At 39.6% G+C, this 15,326-nt stretch overlaps 1 protein-coding gene across 2 annotated transcripts in view; it reads right to left on the bottom strand.

Annotated features, from left to right (window-relative positions):
• GRM1 (glutamate metabotropic receptor 1) overlaps window positions 1-15,326 on the bottom strand; it is a 419,739-nt gene that overhangs the window by 110,335 nt on the left and 294,078 nt on the right. For both annotated transcript variants that reach the window (XM_061428236.1, XM_061428237.1), the window contains exon 4: window positions 5,682-5,917. In XM_061428236.1, the coding sequence (XP_061284220.1) occupies window positions 5,682-5,917 (236 nt within the window). The remainder of the gene's footprint in view (window positions 1-5,681; window positions 5,918-15,326) is intronic.

Below are 15,326 nucleotides of genomic sequence, written 5' to 3'. Positions count from 1 at the left end.
TTCCTCAGTGTGTATGCCCAGCAGTGGGATTGCTGGATCATAAGGCAGTTCTATTTCCAGTTTTTTAAGGAATCTCCACACTGTTCTCCATAGTGGCTGTACTAGTTTGCATTCCCACCAACAGTGTAAGAGGGTTCCCTTTTCTCCACACCCTCTCCAGCATTTATTACTTGTAGACTTTTGGATCGCAGCCATTCTGACTGGTGTGAAATGGTACCTCCACTGTTTATAATAGCCAGGACATGGAAGCAACCTAGATGTCCATCAGCAGATGAATGGATAAAGAAAGCTGTGGTACATATACACAATGGAGTATTACTCAGCCATTAAAAAGAATACATTTGAATCAGTTCTAATGAGGTGGATGAAACTGGAGCCTATTATACAGAGTGAAGTAAGCCAGAAGGAAAAACATAAATACAGTATACTAACGCATATATATGGAATTTAGAAAGATGGTAACAATAACCCAGTGTACAAGACAGCAAAAGAGACACTGATGTATAGAACAGTCTTATGGACTCTGTGGGAGAGGGAGCGGGTGGGAAGATTTGGGAGAATGACATTGAAACATGTAAAATATCATGTAAGAAACGAGTTGCCAGTCCAGGTTTGATACACGATACTGGATGCTTGGGGCTAGTGCACTGGGACGACCCAGAGGGATGGTATGGGGAGGGAGGAGGAGGAGGGTTCAGGATGGGGAACACATGTATACCTGTGGCGGATTCATTTTGATATTTGGCAAAACTAATGCAATTATGTAAAGTTTAAAAATTAAAAAAAAAAAAAAAAGAAAACGCTGAAAAAAAGAATGAAAGAATTTAATGACAAAGAGAACTTTGTAATTTTTTTTAAAGTTTGCATTCATTTTTAAAAGCAATATATAACAAAAATTTAACAGTGTATTTAGTAGAAATACATCAAATATTTAACAGAAATTAACAATGGCTATATAATGGTAAATTTTTAATGTCTTTCATGTTTATTATGCTTTTGTATATTGTCAATTTGCCTATACTAAGCATAGTAGTATGTACTGCTTTGGAAATCAGAAAAAAGCATAAAAGCCTACATAGAACAAAATAAACAAAAGAAAATATTGGATTGGCCCAGAAGTTCATTTGCGGGAAAACCTGAATGAACTTCTGGGCCAATCCTATACATGTATTGGTCCTGTGTAAGAGTAACTAATTAAATGTTGTGTGCTTGTTTTTTCTACTTTACATAGCCTGAAATGTAGTTATATTAAATTTGTAATTTCAAAAACTGTATGCATTAATGAAATGACCCATGCCATATCTTATTTGTCATATGGTAAGACATGACAGTAACGATAACTCTTTTTTTTTTTTTTTTTTATTTTTTTTTTTATTCTTCCAATTTTATTTTATTTTTAAACTTTACATAATTGTATTAGTTTTGCCAAATATCAAAATGAATCCACCACAGGTATACATGTGTTCCCCATCCCGAACCCTCCTCCCTCCTCCCTCCCCATACCATCCCTCTGGGCCATCCCAGTGCACCAGCCCCAAGCATCCAGCATCATGCATCGAACCTGGACTGGCAACTCGTTTCCTACATGATATTTTACATGTTTCATTGCCATTCTCCCACATCTTCCCACCCTCTCCCTCTCCCACAGAGTCCATAAGACTGTTCTATACATCAGTGTCTCTTTTGCTGTCTCGTACACCGGGTTATTGTTACCATCTTTCTAAATTCCATATATATGCGTTAGTATACTGTATTTATGTTTTTCCTTCTGGCTTACTTCACTCTGTATAATAGGCTCCAGTTTCATCCACCTCATTAGAACTGATTCAAATGTATTCTTTTTAATGGCTGAGTAATACTCCATTGTGTATATGTACCACAGCTTTCTTATCCATTCATCTGCTGATGGACATCTAGGTTGCTTCCACGTCTTGACTATTATAAACAGTGCTGCGATGAACATTGGGGTACACGTGTCTCTTTCCCTTCTGGTTTCCTCAGTGTGTATGCCCAGCAGTGGGGTTGCTGGATCATAAGGCAGTTCTATTTCCAGTTTTTTAAGGAATCTCCACACTGTTCTCCATAGTGGCTGTACTAGTTTGCATTCCCACCAACAGTGTAAGAGGGTTCCCTTTTCTCCACACCCTCTCCAGCATTTATTATTTGTAGACTTTTGGATCGCAGCCATTCTGACTGGTGTGAAATGGTACCTCATAGTGGTTTTGATTTGCATTTCTCTGATAATGAGTGATGTTGAGCATCTTTATGTAATGATTTACAAGTTGCAAAATATCTCCCTCACATTATTCCATTCAATTCTCACACCTGTGTGAAGTAGAAATTGTTACCACGTTCCAGTTGTAGAAATTTAGACTCAGATGTTAAGTGAGGTCCTCCGAGTCACGTGGCAGATGCCTGACTGAACCAGTGTTAAACCCAATGGTTTAAGTTCCAAGTGTTCTCTCAGCTTCCATGGAATCATTTCAGCACTTCTTACAGGGAATGATACAGCACTGTCGCTGCCAACACCACACAAACGCTGCAGGCAACTAACACACTTGCTGGAAGACAGTGATGCTGATTTTCTTTGTACCTACTTTTCCCACTGTCCTCGCAATGATTACTTTTTTAGAAATTAGACTTCGATGTTTCAGTTAGTGCTTTTCCAACACATCTCAAATCCCTTGATATACTCAACTAATTAAGCAGTGATGTAGCCCTTGCATGAAGTACTTTTTAATTAGCTACAGTGATTCCCAAATTATTCAGCTTCAGTTCAGGGCCCTTAATATTCAAACTGACAATCCAGCGCATGTAAACTCTTTATTTAAATAGTGATATCTGAAATGAAGCTCAGTAAAGGTTTCTATGGAAACTAACTTCAATATCAAAACTTTCCAAAACATCAAAATGACCCAATTAGAAGTGGTAAAAATAAATGACAGAAAGTGTAGCTATGAATAGTATGGAAAGGTTACTTCTACTTCTTTACGTTAATTTTCATAAGTGTGCCTGCATATTCATTAGAAGACTATGCAATTCATTTGATATTTAAGAATATCAAGTAGACAAGAATGTTACATGAAGTGAAATTTGATTTTGCTCTGCAATAAAACTGAAGTCAATTTCATATGGAGATTAAAATTGAAGAGTTAGTTTACATGACTGTGTACATATAAAGATATAGATAAACACTACTAAAGATAAAAGTCTGGGATTTTTGCAGAAGAAAAGATGAAAACTTTTATAAATTATTTCCAAGTAGAAAAGTTAATAAGCCCTTTGTCATCCTTATAACTAAGAACAAAGGGAAATATTTGCTGAACTTGACTCCAGAATGAAATCCAAATAAAAGCATATTTATTAACTTTTGTAATCACATAAGAAGCTCTTTAAAAAGGCTTTGCAAGTCAAGCATAATATGAGAACAATTCATGAATGTACCATTTTTTTCCTGCTATGAATGTTAACCAAGTTTAGATATTAACCTTGATATTTGCATGTAATGTGACAAATGAAAACCCGAAGTGTTATTGTACACGGCTGCAGAGTTCTAACTTTTGTTTTAAAAGCTTAGGTCACAAGATATTTCCCTGGGAATTCCTAAATAAAGACATCCACACATGTTTAAAAAGTAATATTCTGAACTTTACTAATGAAACAAAATATCACAATGACATATATAATTGCATCACTAATAGGCTCTCAGATTTAACTTATCTGAAATTTATCTCCTGATCCTTAAAACCTACTTTTCCTGGATTCTTCCTCATCTCAGTCAACAGTGACACTATCTTTTCAGTTGCTCAGACCAGTCTTTCTTCACAATTCTGTCAGCAAATGCCCTTAGCTCTCATTCAGAAGAGCCTCAGAATCAATCAGCTCTCTGCATCTTGCTTGCCACAACCATGGCCCAATCCAGCACACTCTCACCGGCATTATTATAGCAACCTCCTCACTGCTCTGCTTCCCTTTTGTCAAAACTGAAAAACTGCAGCAAGTAATTCTGTTCAGAAAAAATAAGACTGATGCCATCTCTGTTGTGCTCAGACTTCCCAGTAGCTTCCTATCACACTCAGAACAAAGCCACAATTTTCACAAGGCACAAGTGAAGTCCTGTGGGACTGTTTCCCCATGTGCCTCTCCTACTTACCTCCTGTTATTCTAGGAACTCACTGGCTCTGGCAGCCTGAGTTCCATACTGTTCTCCCACTAAACCAGGCATTCCAGTGCCTCTATTTATTTGCTACGCCCTCTGCTTGGAATGCCCTTCCCAGGCGTTTGCATAGTTCACTCTCACGTCTTTTTGGCTGCACCACATGACATGTGGGATCTTAGTTCATGGTCCAGGGATTGAACCTGTGCTTCCTGCAGTAGATGTACTGAAAGCCCAGAGTCTTAACCACTGCAGCTGGTGCACTGATTTTTTTTTAATTGGGGTATATTTGCTTCACAATATTGTGTTAGTTTCTATTGTACAAGGAAGTGAATCAACTATATGTACACATGAACCTCTCTCTTGGACTTCCCTCCCACCCTCCCATCCCACCCATCTAAGTCACCACAGAGCAATGAGCTATACAGCAGTTTTCCCACTAACTATCCATCTTACTCATGGTAGTATATATATATGTTAATTTCAATCTCCCAATTTATCCCATCCCATTTCCCCCCCACCAAACCATGTCTACATGCCCATTTTCTACATGTGTTTCTATTCTTGCCCTGCAAATACGTTCATATGTATCATCTTTCTAGATTTTACATATATGCTTTCATATACGATATTTGTTTTTCCCAATGAAATTGGGTCACTTGTAGAGACGTGGATGAACCTAGAGACTGTCATATAGACTGAGGTTCTAGACATTTCTAAATAAAATCTTTCCAGCCCATGTCCCATCACTGCTACAATCCAAATTTGGTCATAGATAGTCTTTAATTCTCTGGTACTTCCTGGTGGCAGGGAGAAGGGAGACATGCTGTGGAGTTCATCAAGCTCTGAAAGGTCTTAACCATGCACTGCCCTTCTTGGGCATCCTCTAGTGGTCAGTGCATGGGGGTATCAGTCCCACTGAGAACCATCATTAAACGACTTTCTAATATCAAAATATGAATGTTATTAAAGCTAGAAATAATTTGTGTAGTTAGCCGTATTCTTAGATAATTACCAAGATGAAATTACAGACATTTTCATCGGTAAAACAGAGGAAAGTGAGTTTCTTGGTCACCTGTGCACATAAACACCCATGTTGGTGATGTGACCCTGGGTGGCATCTTATCTTCTTTTGGTTTTCATATCAAAGCAAAGTCATAAAGAAGAAAAAGAGATCAAACCAGTCTGCTTACTAATGTCTGTGGGTTAACATCTCCTAAGCATGCCTACAATAAATCTCTTTCCTCTGGCCTGAATACTAAATACTTGAATTCTCAGTTTGCTTTTCCTTTATTCATTATTTCTTATGACTTGTCCCACCAGAGATCAAAGCAGTCTCCATGTTTCCAGAATATAGAAGCATGAATCCTTGGGGGAACATACACTTCCTCCTCATTCTAGCTATTTTATAAATTAAATTGGAAATTTAGTCTTTGTGTCTCCAGCCTTGGCACCTTCTACATTCATTCAACAAGCTGGAGGAAATGACCAAAATTTGAGCTGTGATTTTGTGAAGATGAGTTACCTGTGCAGATTCTTTTAAAGTTGGGGTTTTCCAGAATGTGTCCTGGTAGGCGGCACTGGAACCGATGTTGCCAGAACTCAGGGAACCAGGGATTCCTTGTATTAGTGTCCAGCCTCAGTTTCAGGAAATAATCATCAAATGACCTGACCTCTGGAGACTGCAGCTTTATCGTGATTCCCCCGTTGGCTTCCACCTCATAACCTTCAATGACTTCATCTCTGTCTGCCCATCCATCACTAAAAAAATGTGGGGATTGGGGTGGGGAGAGAGAAAGACAAAAGTCTCACAAATAGAGCTCTGAGTTATGTATGAAAGAAGCAGTTCAGCAAGATTGAAAGTTTTTTTAAGCCAATATTGTTATCCATCGATCACTTTTTTTGTGGGGAGTGGAAAATTGTAGAATCATCACATCTTGCTTGTTTTTCACAATAGTGAAAATGATGATGAAGATGATGACAGTAACAATTACAAGAACTAACCATTGAGCATGTATTAGTCATCAGATTCTGTGCTACTCACTTTTACAGAGTCAGATGTTCAACAAATAGCTGAAGTCCTGGTGAATCCCAGATATGGGTCCAGGCAGTCTGACTCCCAAGTTCATTGCTGTTTACAACTAGACCACAAAGCCCCTTGGTTGCTCTTCAAACCAGAAGAAAATAAAACCCAGGTACTTAGGTCTTATCGAAAAGAGCTAAGGTTTGAAGGTTGCGATCAAGACCATTGTATGAATTACATTATATGCAGTAGAAAATTGATTTAGCTCAGAAACATGACAACCACAGATTTTGCCCCTGGATATTGTTCAAATTTGCATCTCTTAGAAGTGACCAGATGCTTTTTTTCCTAATGCTATTTCAAATTAGCAGCATTAAGAGAAAACAATCTAGCTCCGTAAAATAAAAATAATCTTCCTGCTTACTGAATGACACTTCGGACACTTCATCTGTAGGTTCAAATCTTTAAAGTTTGTTCACTTTCTAGAACATTCACATCTCCCATGATTAATGTTCCTGCAGTTTAACTCAAGTGTACATTGGAGCCAGATCAAACCTCATGTGAGTGGCTGTGATCCCTTCCCAAGAACGGGTCAAAGAAAAAAAATGCATTAGATAGACTTAAACAGGCAAAGGACACCTTATAAAAGACTATCTCAATAGGCCAAAAATACTGAACTCAAGTCTACTGAAACATAACCTGGAAAGGTTTTTAAGGGTGAGTATGAGACTTCCCTGGTGGCTCAGTGGTCAAGAATCTGCTTTCAATATAGGAGACACAATAGACATGGGTTTGAACTCTGGGTTGGGATGATCCCCTGGAGAAGTAAATGGCAACCCACTCCAGTATTCTTGCCTGGAAAATTTCATGAACAGACTAGCCTGGTTGGCTACAGTCCATGGGGTTGCAAAGAGTTGAACATGACTGAGCACACACACATACACATGCGCGCACACACACATGAGCTAGAGAGGAAGTGTTGGAGGACTCAGAGTGGAGCTTGGCCAGTGTGATTAAACCATTTGCATTTGATAACTGTCACTTATCTAAGTTAGTTTTCCATCTTTCCACGGAAATTGAGATAGGGGTCTGCTATTATATTCTTTGCAGCCAAAGATGGAGAAGCTCTATACAGTCAGCAAAAACAAGACCAGGGGCTGACTGTGGCTCAGACCATGAACTCCTTATTGCCAAATTCAGACTCAAATTGAAGAAAGTAGGGAAAACCACTAGACCATTCAGGTATGACCTAAATCAAATCCCTTATGATTATACAGTGGAAGTGAGAAATAGATTTAAGGGCCTAGATCTAATAGAGTGCCTGATGAACTATGGAATGAGGTTCATGACATTGTACAGGAGACAGGGATCAAGACCATTCCCATAGAAAAGAAATGCAAAAAAGCAAAATGGCTGTCTGGGGAGGCCTTACAAATAGCTGTGAAAAGAAGAGAAGCGAAAAGCAAAGGAGGAAAGGAAAGATATAAACATCTGAATGCAGAGTTCCAAAGAAGAGATAAGAAAGCCTTCTTCAGTGATCAATGCAAAGAAATAAAGGAAAACAACAGAATGGGAAAGACTAGGGATCTCTTCAAGAAAATCAGAGATACCAAAGGAACATTTCATGCAAAGATGAGCTCGATAAAGGACAGAAATGGCATGGACCTAACTGAAGCAGAAGATATTAAGAAGAGATGGCAAGAATACACAGAAGAACTGTACAAAAAAGATCTTCATGACCCAGATAATCACGATGGTGTGATCACTGACCTAGAGCCAGACATCCTGGAATGTGAAGTCAAGTGGGCCTTAGAAAGCATCACTACGAACAAAGATAGTGGAGGTGATGGAATTCCAGTTGAGCTATTCCAAATCCTGAAAGATGATGCTGTGAAAGTGCTGCACTCAATATGCCAGCACATTTGGAAAACTCAGCAGTGGCCACAGGACTGGAAAAGGTCAGTTTTCATTCCAATTCCAAAGAAAGGCAATGCCAAAGAATGCTCAAACAACCGCACAATTGCAGTCATCTCACACGCTAGGCAAGTAATGCTCAAAATTCTCCAAGCCAGGCTTCAGCAATATGTGAACCGTGAACTTCCTGATGTTCAAGCTGGTTTTAGAAACGGCAGAGGAACCAGAGATCAAATTGCCAACATCTGCTGGATCATGGAAAAGCAAGACAGTTCCAGAGAAACATCTATTTCTGCTTTGTTGACTATGCCAAAGCCTTTGACTGTGTGGATCACAATAAACTGTGGAAAATTCTTCAAGAGATGGGAATACCAGACCACCTGATCTGCCTTCTTGAGAAATTTGTATGCAGGTCAGGAAGCAACAGTTAGAACTGGACATGGAACAACAGACTGGTTCCAAATAGGAAAAGGAGTTCGTCAAGGCTGTGTATTGTCACCCTGTTTATTTAACTTATATGCAGAGTACATCATGAGAAACACTGGACTGGAAGAAACACAAGCTGGAATCAAGATTGCTGGGAGAAATATCAATAACCTCAGATATGCAAATGACACCACCCTTCTGGCAGAAAGTGAAGAAGAACTAAAGAGCTTCTTGATGAAAGTGAAAGAAGAGAGTGAAAAAGTTGGCTTAAAAGTCCACAATCCAAAAAACAAAGATCATGGCATCCAGTCCCATTATTTCACAGCAAGTAGATGGGGAAAGTGGAAATGGTGACAGATATTATTTTCTTGGGCTCCAAAATCACCGTGGACAGTGACTGCAGCCATGAAATTAAAGGACACTTGCTCCTTGGAAGCAAAGCTATGACAAACCTGACAGCGCATTAAAAAGCAGAGACATTATTTTATTAGACAAAGTTTCATCTAGTCAAAGCTATGGTTTTTCCAATAGTTATGTATGGGTGTGAGAGCTGGACTATAAAGAAGGCTGAATGCTCCAAAACTGATGCTTTTGAACAATGGTGTTGGAGAAGACTCTTGAGAGTCCCTTGGACTGCAAGTAGATCAAACCAGTCAATCCTAAAGGATATCAACCCTGAGTATTCATTGGAAGGACTGATGGCGCAGTTGAAGCTCCAATACTTTGGCCACCTGATGCGATGAGCTGATTCACCAGAAAAGATCCTGATGCTGGGAAAAATCGAAGGCAAAAGGAGAAGGGGATTACAGAGGATGAAATGGTTGGATGGTATCATGAGTTGAGAAAACTCTGGAAGATGGTGAAGAACAGGGAAGCCTGGTGTGCTGCAGTTCATGGGATTGTGAAGAGTCGGATACAACTGTGCAACTGAACAATGACAACATCACTCTTAATGATCACATTTCAAAGGGATGGATCCTAGGTCACTGAGAAAAAAATTCTCTGTTGTAAAACTATCCAGAGGTTGGGAGAAATTTTACATTTCTCTTTACAGATAAAGAATTGACACTGGCATGATTTTGAAAGTAAAAGCTCTGAGAAAAGGGAAGTTAAGGGATCAAAGTCAGGAAGAAATGTGTCTAAAGTCTAGTCAAGCTTTGAAGAACATTAAGAGGGTCACAGTCAACGAGTGGGTATATTCCTCTACCCACTGAGTGGTGCCCTGCAGCTTCTGGATCACAAACATTTAGTCTCTGCCAGAGAAAGTTTGGGTCAAACACATATGACAGGCTGCAGCTCACTCCTCTTCTTATTACCTGAGGTGTTCTCCACTTAGCTGAGCTAATTGGTATAATTTCATTCCAGAATCTTACCAGTAAACCACATAGGAGCTGCATTTTCAACAGATCAAGGGTTGTAGAAGGTATAGTTGACTTAACACGATTCAGAACTAAAGGAATTTTGAAATAAGGTATAGTCTAGCTAGACCAGAGAATGTCTATATGCATCTCATAAATCCACTAAAATACGCATTGCAATATTTTGCATGGATCTTTCTCTTTCTCCCCCTTCTCCCTTCCTCCTTCTTCCCTCCTTTCTTTCCTTCCACATTTATTTGGCACCCTCTATGTACTAGATGCTCTGCTCTGCTCAGGATTCAGTTGAGAATGAGAAATGCTATTCTCTTCCTCCCTAGTGTTACAGACTTGGGGAAAACAGACGTTAAACAAGACTTGCAAATACTATGGAGGTAAAGAAGGAGAAGCAACCAGTAACTGGAGAAGGAGGGGCTTCAGGGCCCAATTAGTCTGGTGTGTATGTGAGTGTGGGTGAAGAGATGATTTAGGGATGGCTTTCCTGAGAAAGTGATGTCTGAGCTGAGACCTAAAGGATGAGTAGACATTAGTCAGGTCCAGATGGGAAGAAGGTTCGGTAAAAAACGTTCCTGAAAGATTATCCAGCACACAGGAAAGACCAAGACTCATTCAAAGAATTTAGGGTCTGTTCATTGGAGCATAGAGAGACATTAGCAAGAGATGAGGACGTGGGCAAAATTCCATCCAAGGAATTGTTAGCCTGAGGACTACAGGAGGTCCTCAAGGTATTGTAAAACTATTATTGAATGAGGTCATTTAGCTCTGCCCCTGGTGGTAAATGACCTGAGTATTTTGGGGAACAAATCCTCAGAAAATGATTGCCAATCAAATAGACTAAAAGAGAAAAAAAGGCCCACTCTTTCATCTTTCCATATCCTCTAGTTAGAAAGGTTTGAACTAGTTTAATTATTTAGATTTATTCACATTTATATCATAACTACACCTATAGCAGTTTGAAGATGAGAGCTATTGTTCATGTCACACTGAAAAGGAGGGTAAAAGTAAAACCAGTTTAGGCTTCCAAGAAATCCTGCCTATGAGTCTGTATTTAAAATCAAGATGACTTACTACTTGAAGGAAATAATTACTTTTTTTGATGTTAAGCTTAGGGATGAAGTCTGCTTCTCCTAAGTTAATATTATGCGAAACTTTTATGTGTGCTTATAGTCCAAACAAGAAACCCACAATTTTTAAAAGTATGAAATGAAATGTGCCTTCTCTAATGTTTACTTGTATTCTTAAAAAAAAAAAAAAAATCCTTAAGTTTGTATAGCAAGTAGCATGTGTCGGTGCTGGAAGCAGAGAAAGTGTGACCTCCTGACCTTTTATACACCAATACAGAGAAGGACTTCATAAGAGGAAACTTTTGTATATGAATACAGACAACCTGAATTTGGGGAAACTTCAAGGGGTTTAGTGCGGAATCCCTCCATCCCCTTTGCCATTGGACAGAGCCCTTTCTCACTCCCTGTAGATGACCCCTGCCGGGGTCCAGCCCCGGCTGATCCAGGGTATTCGAAGGAGAGACGGCATAGGCGACCTATTTATTTAAATATTTTATCAAAGATATAAAGAGTAATAGGATGAGGATAGCTCAGTAGGAAAATTCAGTGGAGAAAAGAGGCTGAGTAGCTTGGTTTACGCGGGAGACCAATAAAACTTCAAGACAAGAAGTTTGCACCACTTACGTAGGCCGCAGCCGTCCTTCCATTCTCCCGAAGGAGAGGAGACACTGAGGCCTCCCCGGTCGGATCTTAGAAGCCCAGGCATAATTAGCAAGCATGGCGGGTTCCACGCTCCTGATGGAGACTCAGCCAGAATTTGGGAGAGAGAGCGACATGGGGAGACCAAGTTTCGGTGAACAAGGCCCGCACTTTATTTTCCAAAGTAGTTTTTATACCTTAAGTTGTGCATAGAGGATAATGGGGGAAGGGGTGGAGTCATGCAAGGACAGCAGTTCCTGGTCCTAATCGAAGCCAGGCTTTCAAACTTATCATATACAAAAGTTCAGGTGAATTACATCATCTTCTGGCCAGGAGGCCTGTTAACATTTTAAGAAACTTATCTTTCTCTAAAGGTGACTATTCCAAAGTCAGGCACCAGCCTCCAAAAAAGCACTGGACAAAGCTGCATTCCTATAGGGCAAAGGTGAGGTGGGCTCAGTCAAGAAAAGAATTAACTCAAGGGTCCAAGGTTACAAACATTGAGGCTACTACTTACACCAATTATATTAATCAATACACTGCCAGGGACACAGCAGGTAAGGGATATGGAAACTTAGCAGCAAACATTGGCCCAACAAGTGAAAATCCCTTCACCAATACAATTTCTAATCAATCTTTTAACTACTCAAAAGAATCTGTGTTTAGACAGTTTAGAACATCTCCTGCCTCTCACAGTTGAGAGGCTCTGAACAATCACATGTGGCCGGAAAAACCTATTCAGGCAGGCTAGAGGATTTCCAAAGGAGTTTGTAGGTTAAACACTGTCACACCCAGGAATTATTAACTGGAGCTGTAAGCTAACTCTTTTTCAGAGAGAGGTAGTGGGGGACAGCCCCCCGTAAAGTCAGAGATGTAGGTGAAAGCACAAAGCAGAAAGTAGGCAGACTCTGGTTTTGGGGGTAGATACTCAAGAATTTCCAGGGGGACTCCTGAGGCTCGATCCCGCCTTGGCGTATGCCGAGCCTCCTTCCTCATGACCTTTGTCATGGGTGGAGCTCCTCACGCTGGCTCCCTGCAGTGATAGAATTCCAGTTGAGCTATTCCAGATCCTGAAAGATGATGCTGTGGAAAGTGCTGCACTCAATATGCAATATGCAATGTGCACTCAAAATGCAATATGCCGGATCCCGGCAGACCCCCTTCTAGAAATTAGAATTGGCATTAGATCCAAGAGGTCATAAAGTCAAGGACAACCAAAACATGATAGAGAAAATATTCAAACTAAGATTAGTTGGTGAATATCCTTTGAGGTGTTAATTGCTAAGTTTTGTATGAGGTCTTAAATCTATCACAGGTGAGATATAAGGGAATACTAACAAATAAAAAGTTACAAAAGGACATCTTTAAAGCAACTCCTTGTTTGTACATATTTTAAATATTTCTTCTGTATACCACTTGTTAAATACATTTACAGAGACTGTTGAAAATTTTTCATTGTTTAGGTGTAGTATTTGGATTTTTGATGGGGGTATTGTTTTGGTGAATTCTCTGTGAGGCACACTTGAGAACAGAGAGCCAGCAGCTCTCGTGATGCCTATTATAGATTTTTCTTTCCTTATTGATGCTGGTAGGGTGGTGGTGATGGTGGTGGTGGTGGTGATGGTGGTGGTGGTGGTGGTGGTGATGCTGTAGATAGTGCTTGGCCACAGATGTCCTGTGGGCATCTGCTCAACCTCGGGTGTCTGGACTGAATCCTGCTGTGCTGGGTGCTGATCATCCTCAGGCAGTGCTGAACTCTTATGAGGCACATTCACAGCCTCTAGTTTTTACTTCATTTTCTATCTGGGGTCTGGAAATGGAACTGTGAATGAACAAGGTGAACGTTTAATGGGAAGCTACATGTCTTAATTATTCCTTACAAATATATGAGACTTCTTATTTCCCACCCTCCTCAACATTTTTAAACAGCAACCCTTTCACAAGGCTGTTCTTCTCTTCTCACAAAAGCATTGTTCTAGTCCTGTGAAATTCCACAGTCCAAACTTATAACAAGATTCCTTCTACTCGATACATTCTGATATTAATAAGAGAATATTATTTCTGATTCTACCTATTCCAACTTGAAAGGAGCTATAGAATTGTTATTTTTGCATTATATCAGTCAAAATAATTTAATAAGCAAACTCATAGTAAAAAAAAATGCAATAGTATTCATTTTAAAAGCCACACAAAAACATTTTAGAAACTCTTATTTACATTCAATTAAAATAATTACAGCCTTGAGAGTAAAGCAACTTGATTTGTGTAATGAATTCAAGTGATTGTGTGTACCCAATAATAAAACTATAATTCTTTAAAAATAATCCAAAGATTATCATATAACCAGGGAAAGAAGAAAAGCATAATAAAAATAATATTTTCAAAAACACATGTAGACAAGCACAACATTCCATAAATTACAATGCTTAACTATATTTACAAAGGTTGAAGAAATGTAGGGTAATGTAATTTAAGTCAAGTGATGTCAATTAGGAGAAATATTTTGGAGGTAATGATGGCATTTTCAATAATAACTGAGACTGGCTTTATTCATTCAACATTCTTTCACTGAGAGTCTGCATGAGTTCAGCATTTTTCTGACTGCTGCAGATAAAATTGCTGAAAAGTAGAGGCAAGGCCCCTGCCATCAAGGTAATTAATTATAGGGGTGGGTAGCCTGGCCACTAAATACACAATAGCCATAGAGTTGCAATCACTGAAAGAAAAAGAAGATAGGCTGCAGAAGCACAGAGAAGGAGCAAAGGGGTCTTGCCAAGGGAGATTCTACCCAAGGGGAAACAACATCTAGGATGAGACCTAAAGGATGAGCTGAAGTTGTACAGGTAAAAGGGAAGACTGGAAGGGGGACCAGCTAAAGAGGCAACAAAACTGTCAAACAACAGTGAGGCTTTCAGTTTAGAGTGTACAAGGCAAGGAAAGATAGGACAAGCACGGATGAGATCTAGAAGAACCCTAACATCTTTGTCAAGGGTTTTGGATTTCATTTAGGATGATGAGAAACTACTCAGATTTTCAGCAGGAATGTGGCATGATTAGATTTGTTTTAGAAAAGTTGTTCTAGAAAGTACTAGAGTTGAAGTACCAACACAAGTTGGTACTTGTGAAGATTCTTTGGTCTAGAATTCCCAGAAAAAAATTGTGTAGAAACAAACATAGACATGTACACACACATGCACACACAGCCTAACTACATTGCATTAAAAAGCAGAGACATTACTTTGCCAACAAAGGTCCATCTAGTCAAAGCTTTGGTTTTTCCAGTAGTCATGTATGGATGTGAGATTTGGACTATAAAGAAAGCTGAGCGCCAAAGAATTGATGCTTTTGAACTGTGGTGTTGGAGAAGACTTTTGAGAGTCCCTTGGACTGCAAGGAGATCCAACCAGTCCATTCTGAAGGCGATCAGTCCTGAATATTCATTGGAAGGACTGATGCTGAAGCTGAAACTCAAATAATTTGGCCACCTGTTATGAAGCACTGACTCATCTGAAAATACCCTGATGCTGGGAAAGATTGAAGGCATGAGAAGAAGGGGATGACAGAGGATGAGATGGTTGGATGGCATCACCGACTCAATGGACATGAATTTGAGTAAGCTCTGGGAATTGGTGATGGACAGGGAAGCCTGGCATGCTGCAGTCCATGGGGTCGCAAAGAGTCAGACACGACTGAGTGACTGAACTGAACTGAACTGATGAAGGCTTAGT

Source organism: Bos javanicus, chromosome 9 (assembly GCF_032452875.1).
Source record: "Bos javanicus breed banteng chromosome 9, ARS-OSU_banteng_1.0, whole genome shotgun sequence".
NCBI classification, from domain to species: Eukaryota; Metazoa; Chordata; class Mammalia; order Artiodactyla; family Bovidae; genus Bos; species Bos javanicus.
This window is presented reverse-complemented; position numbering and strand designations above follow the sequence as displayed.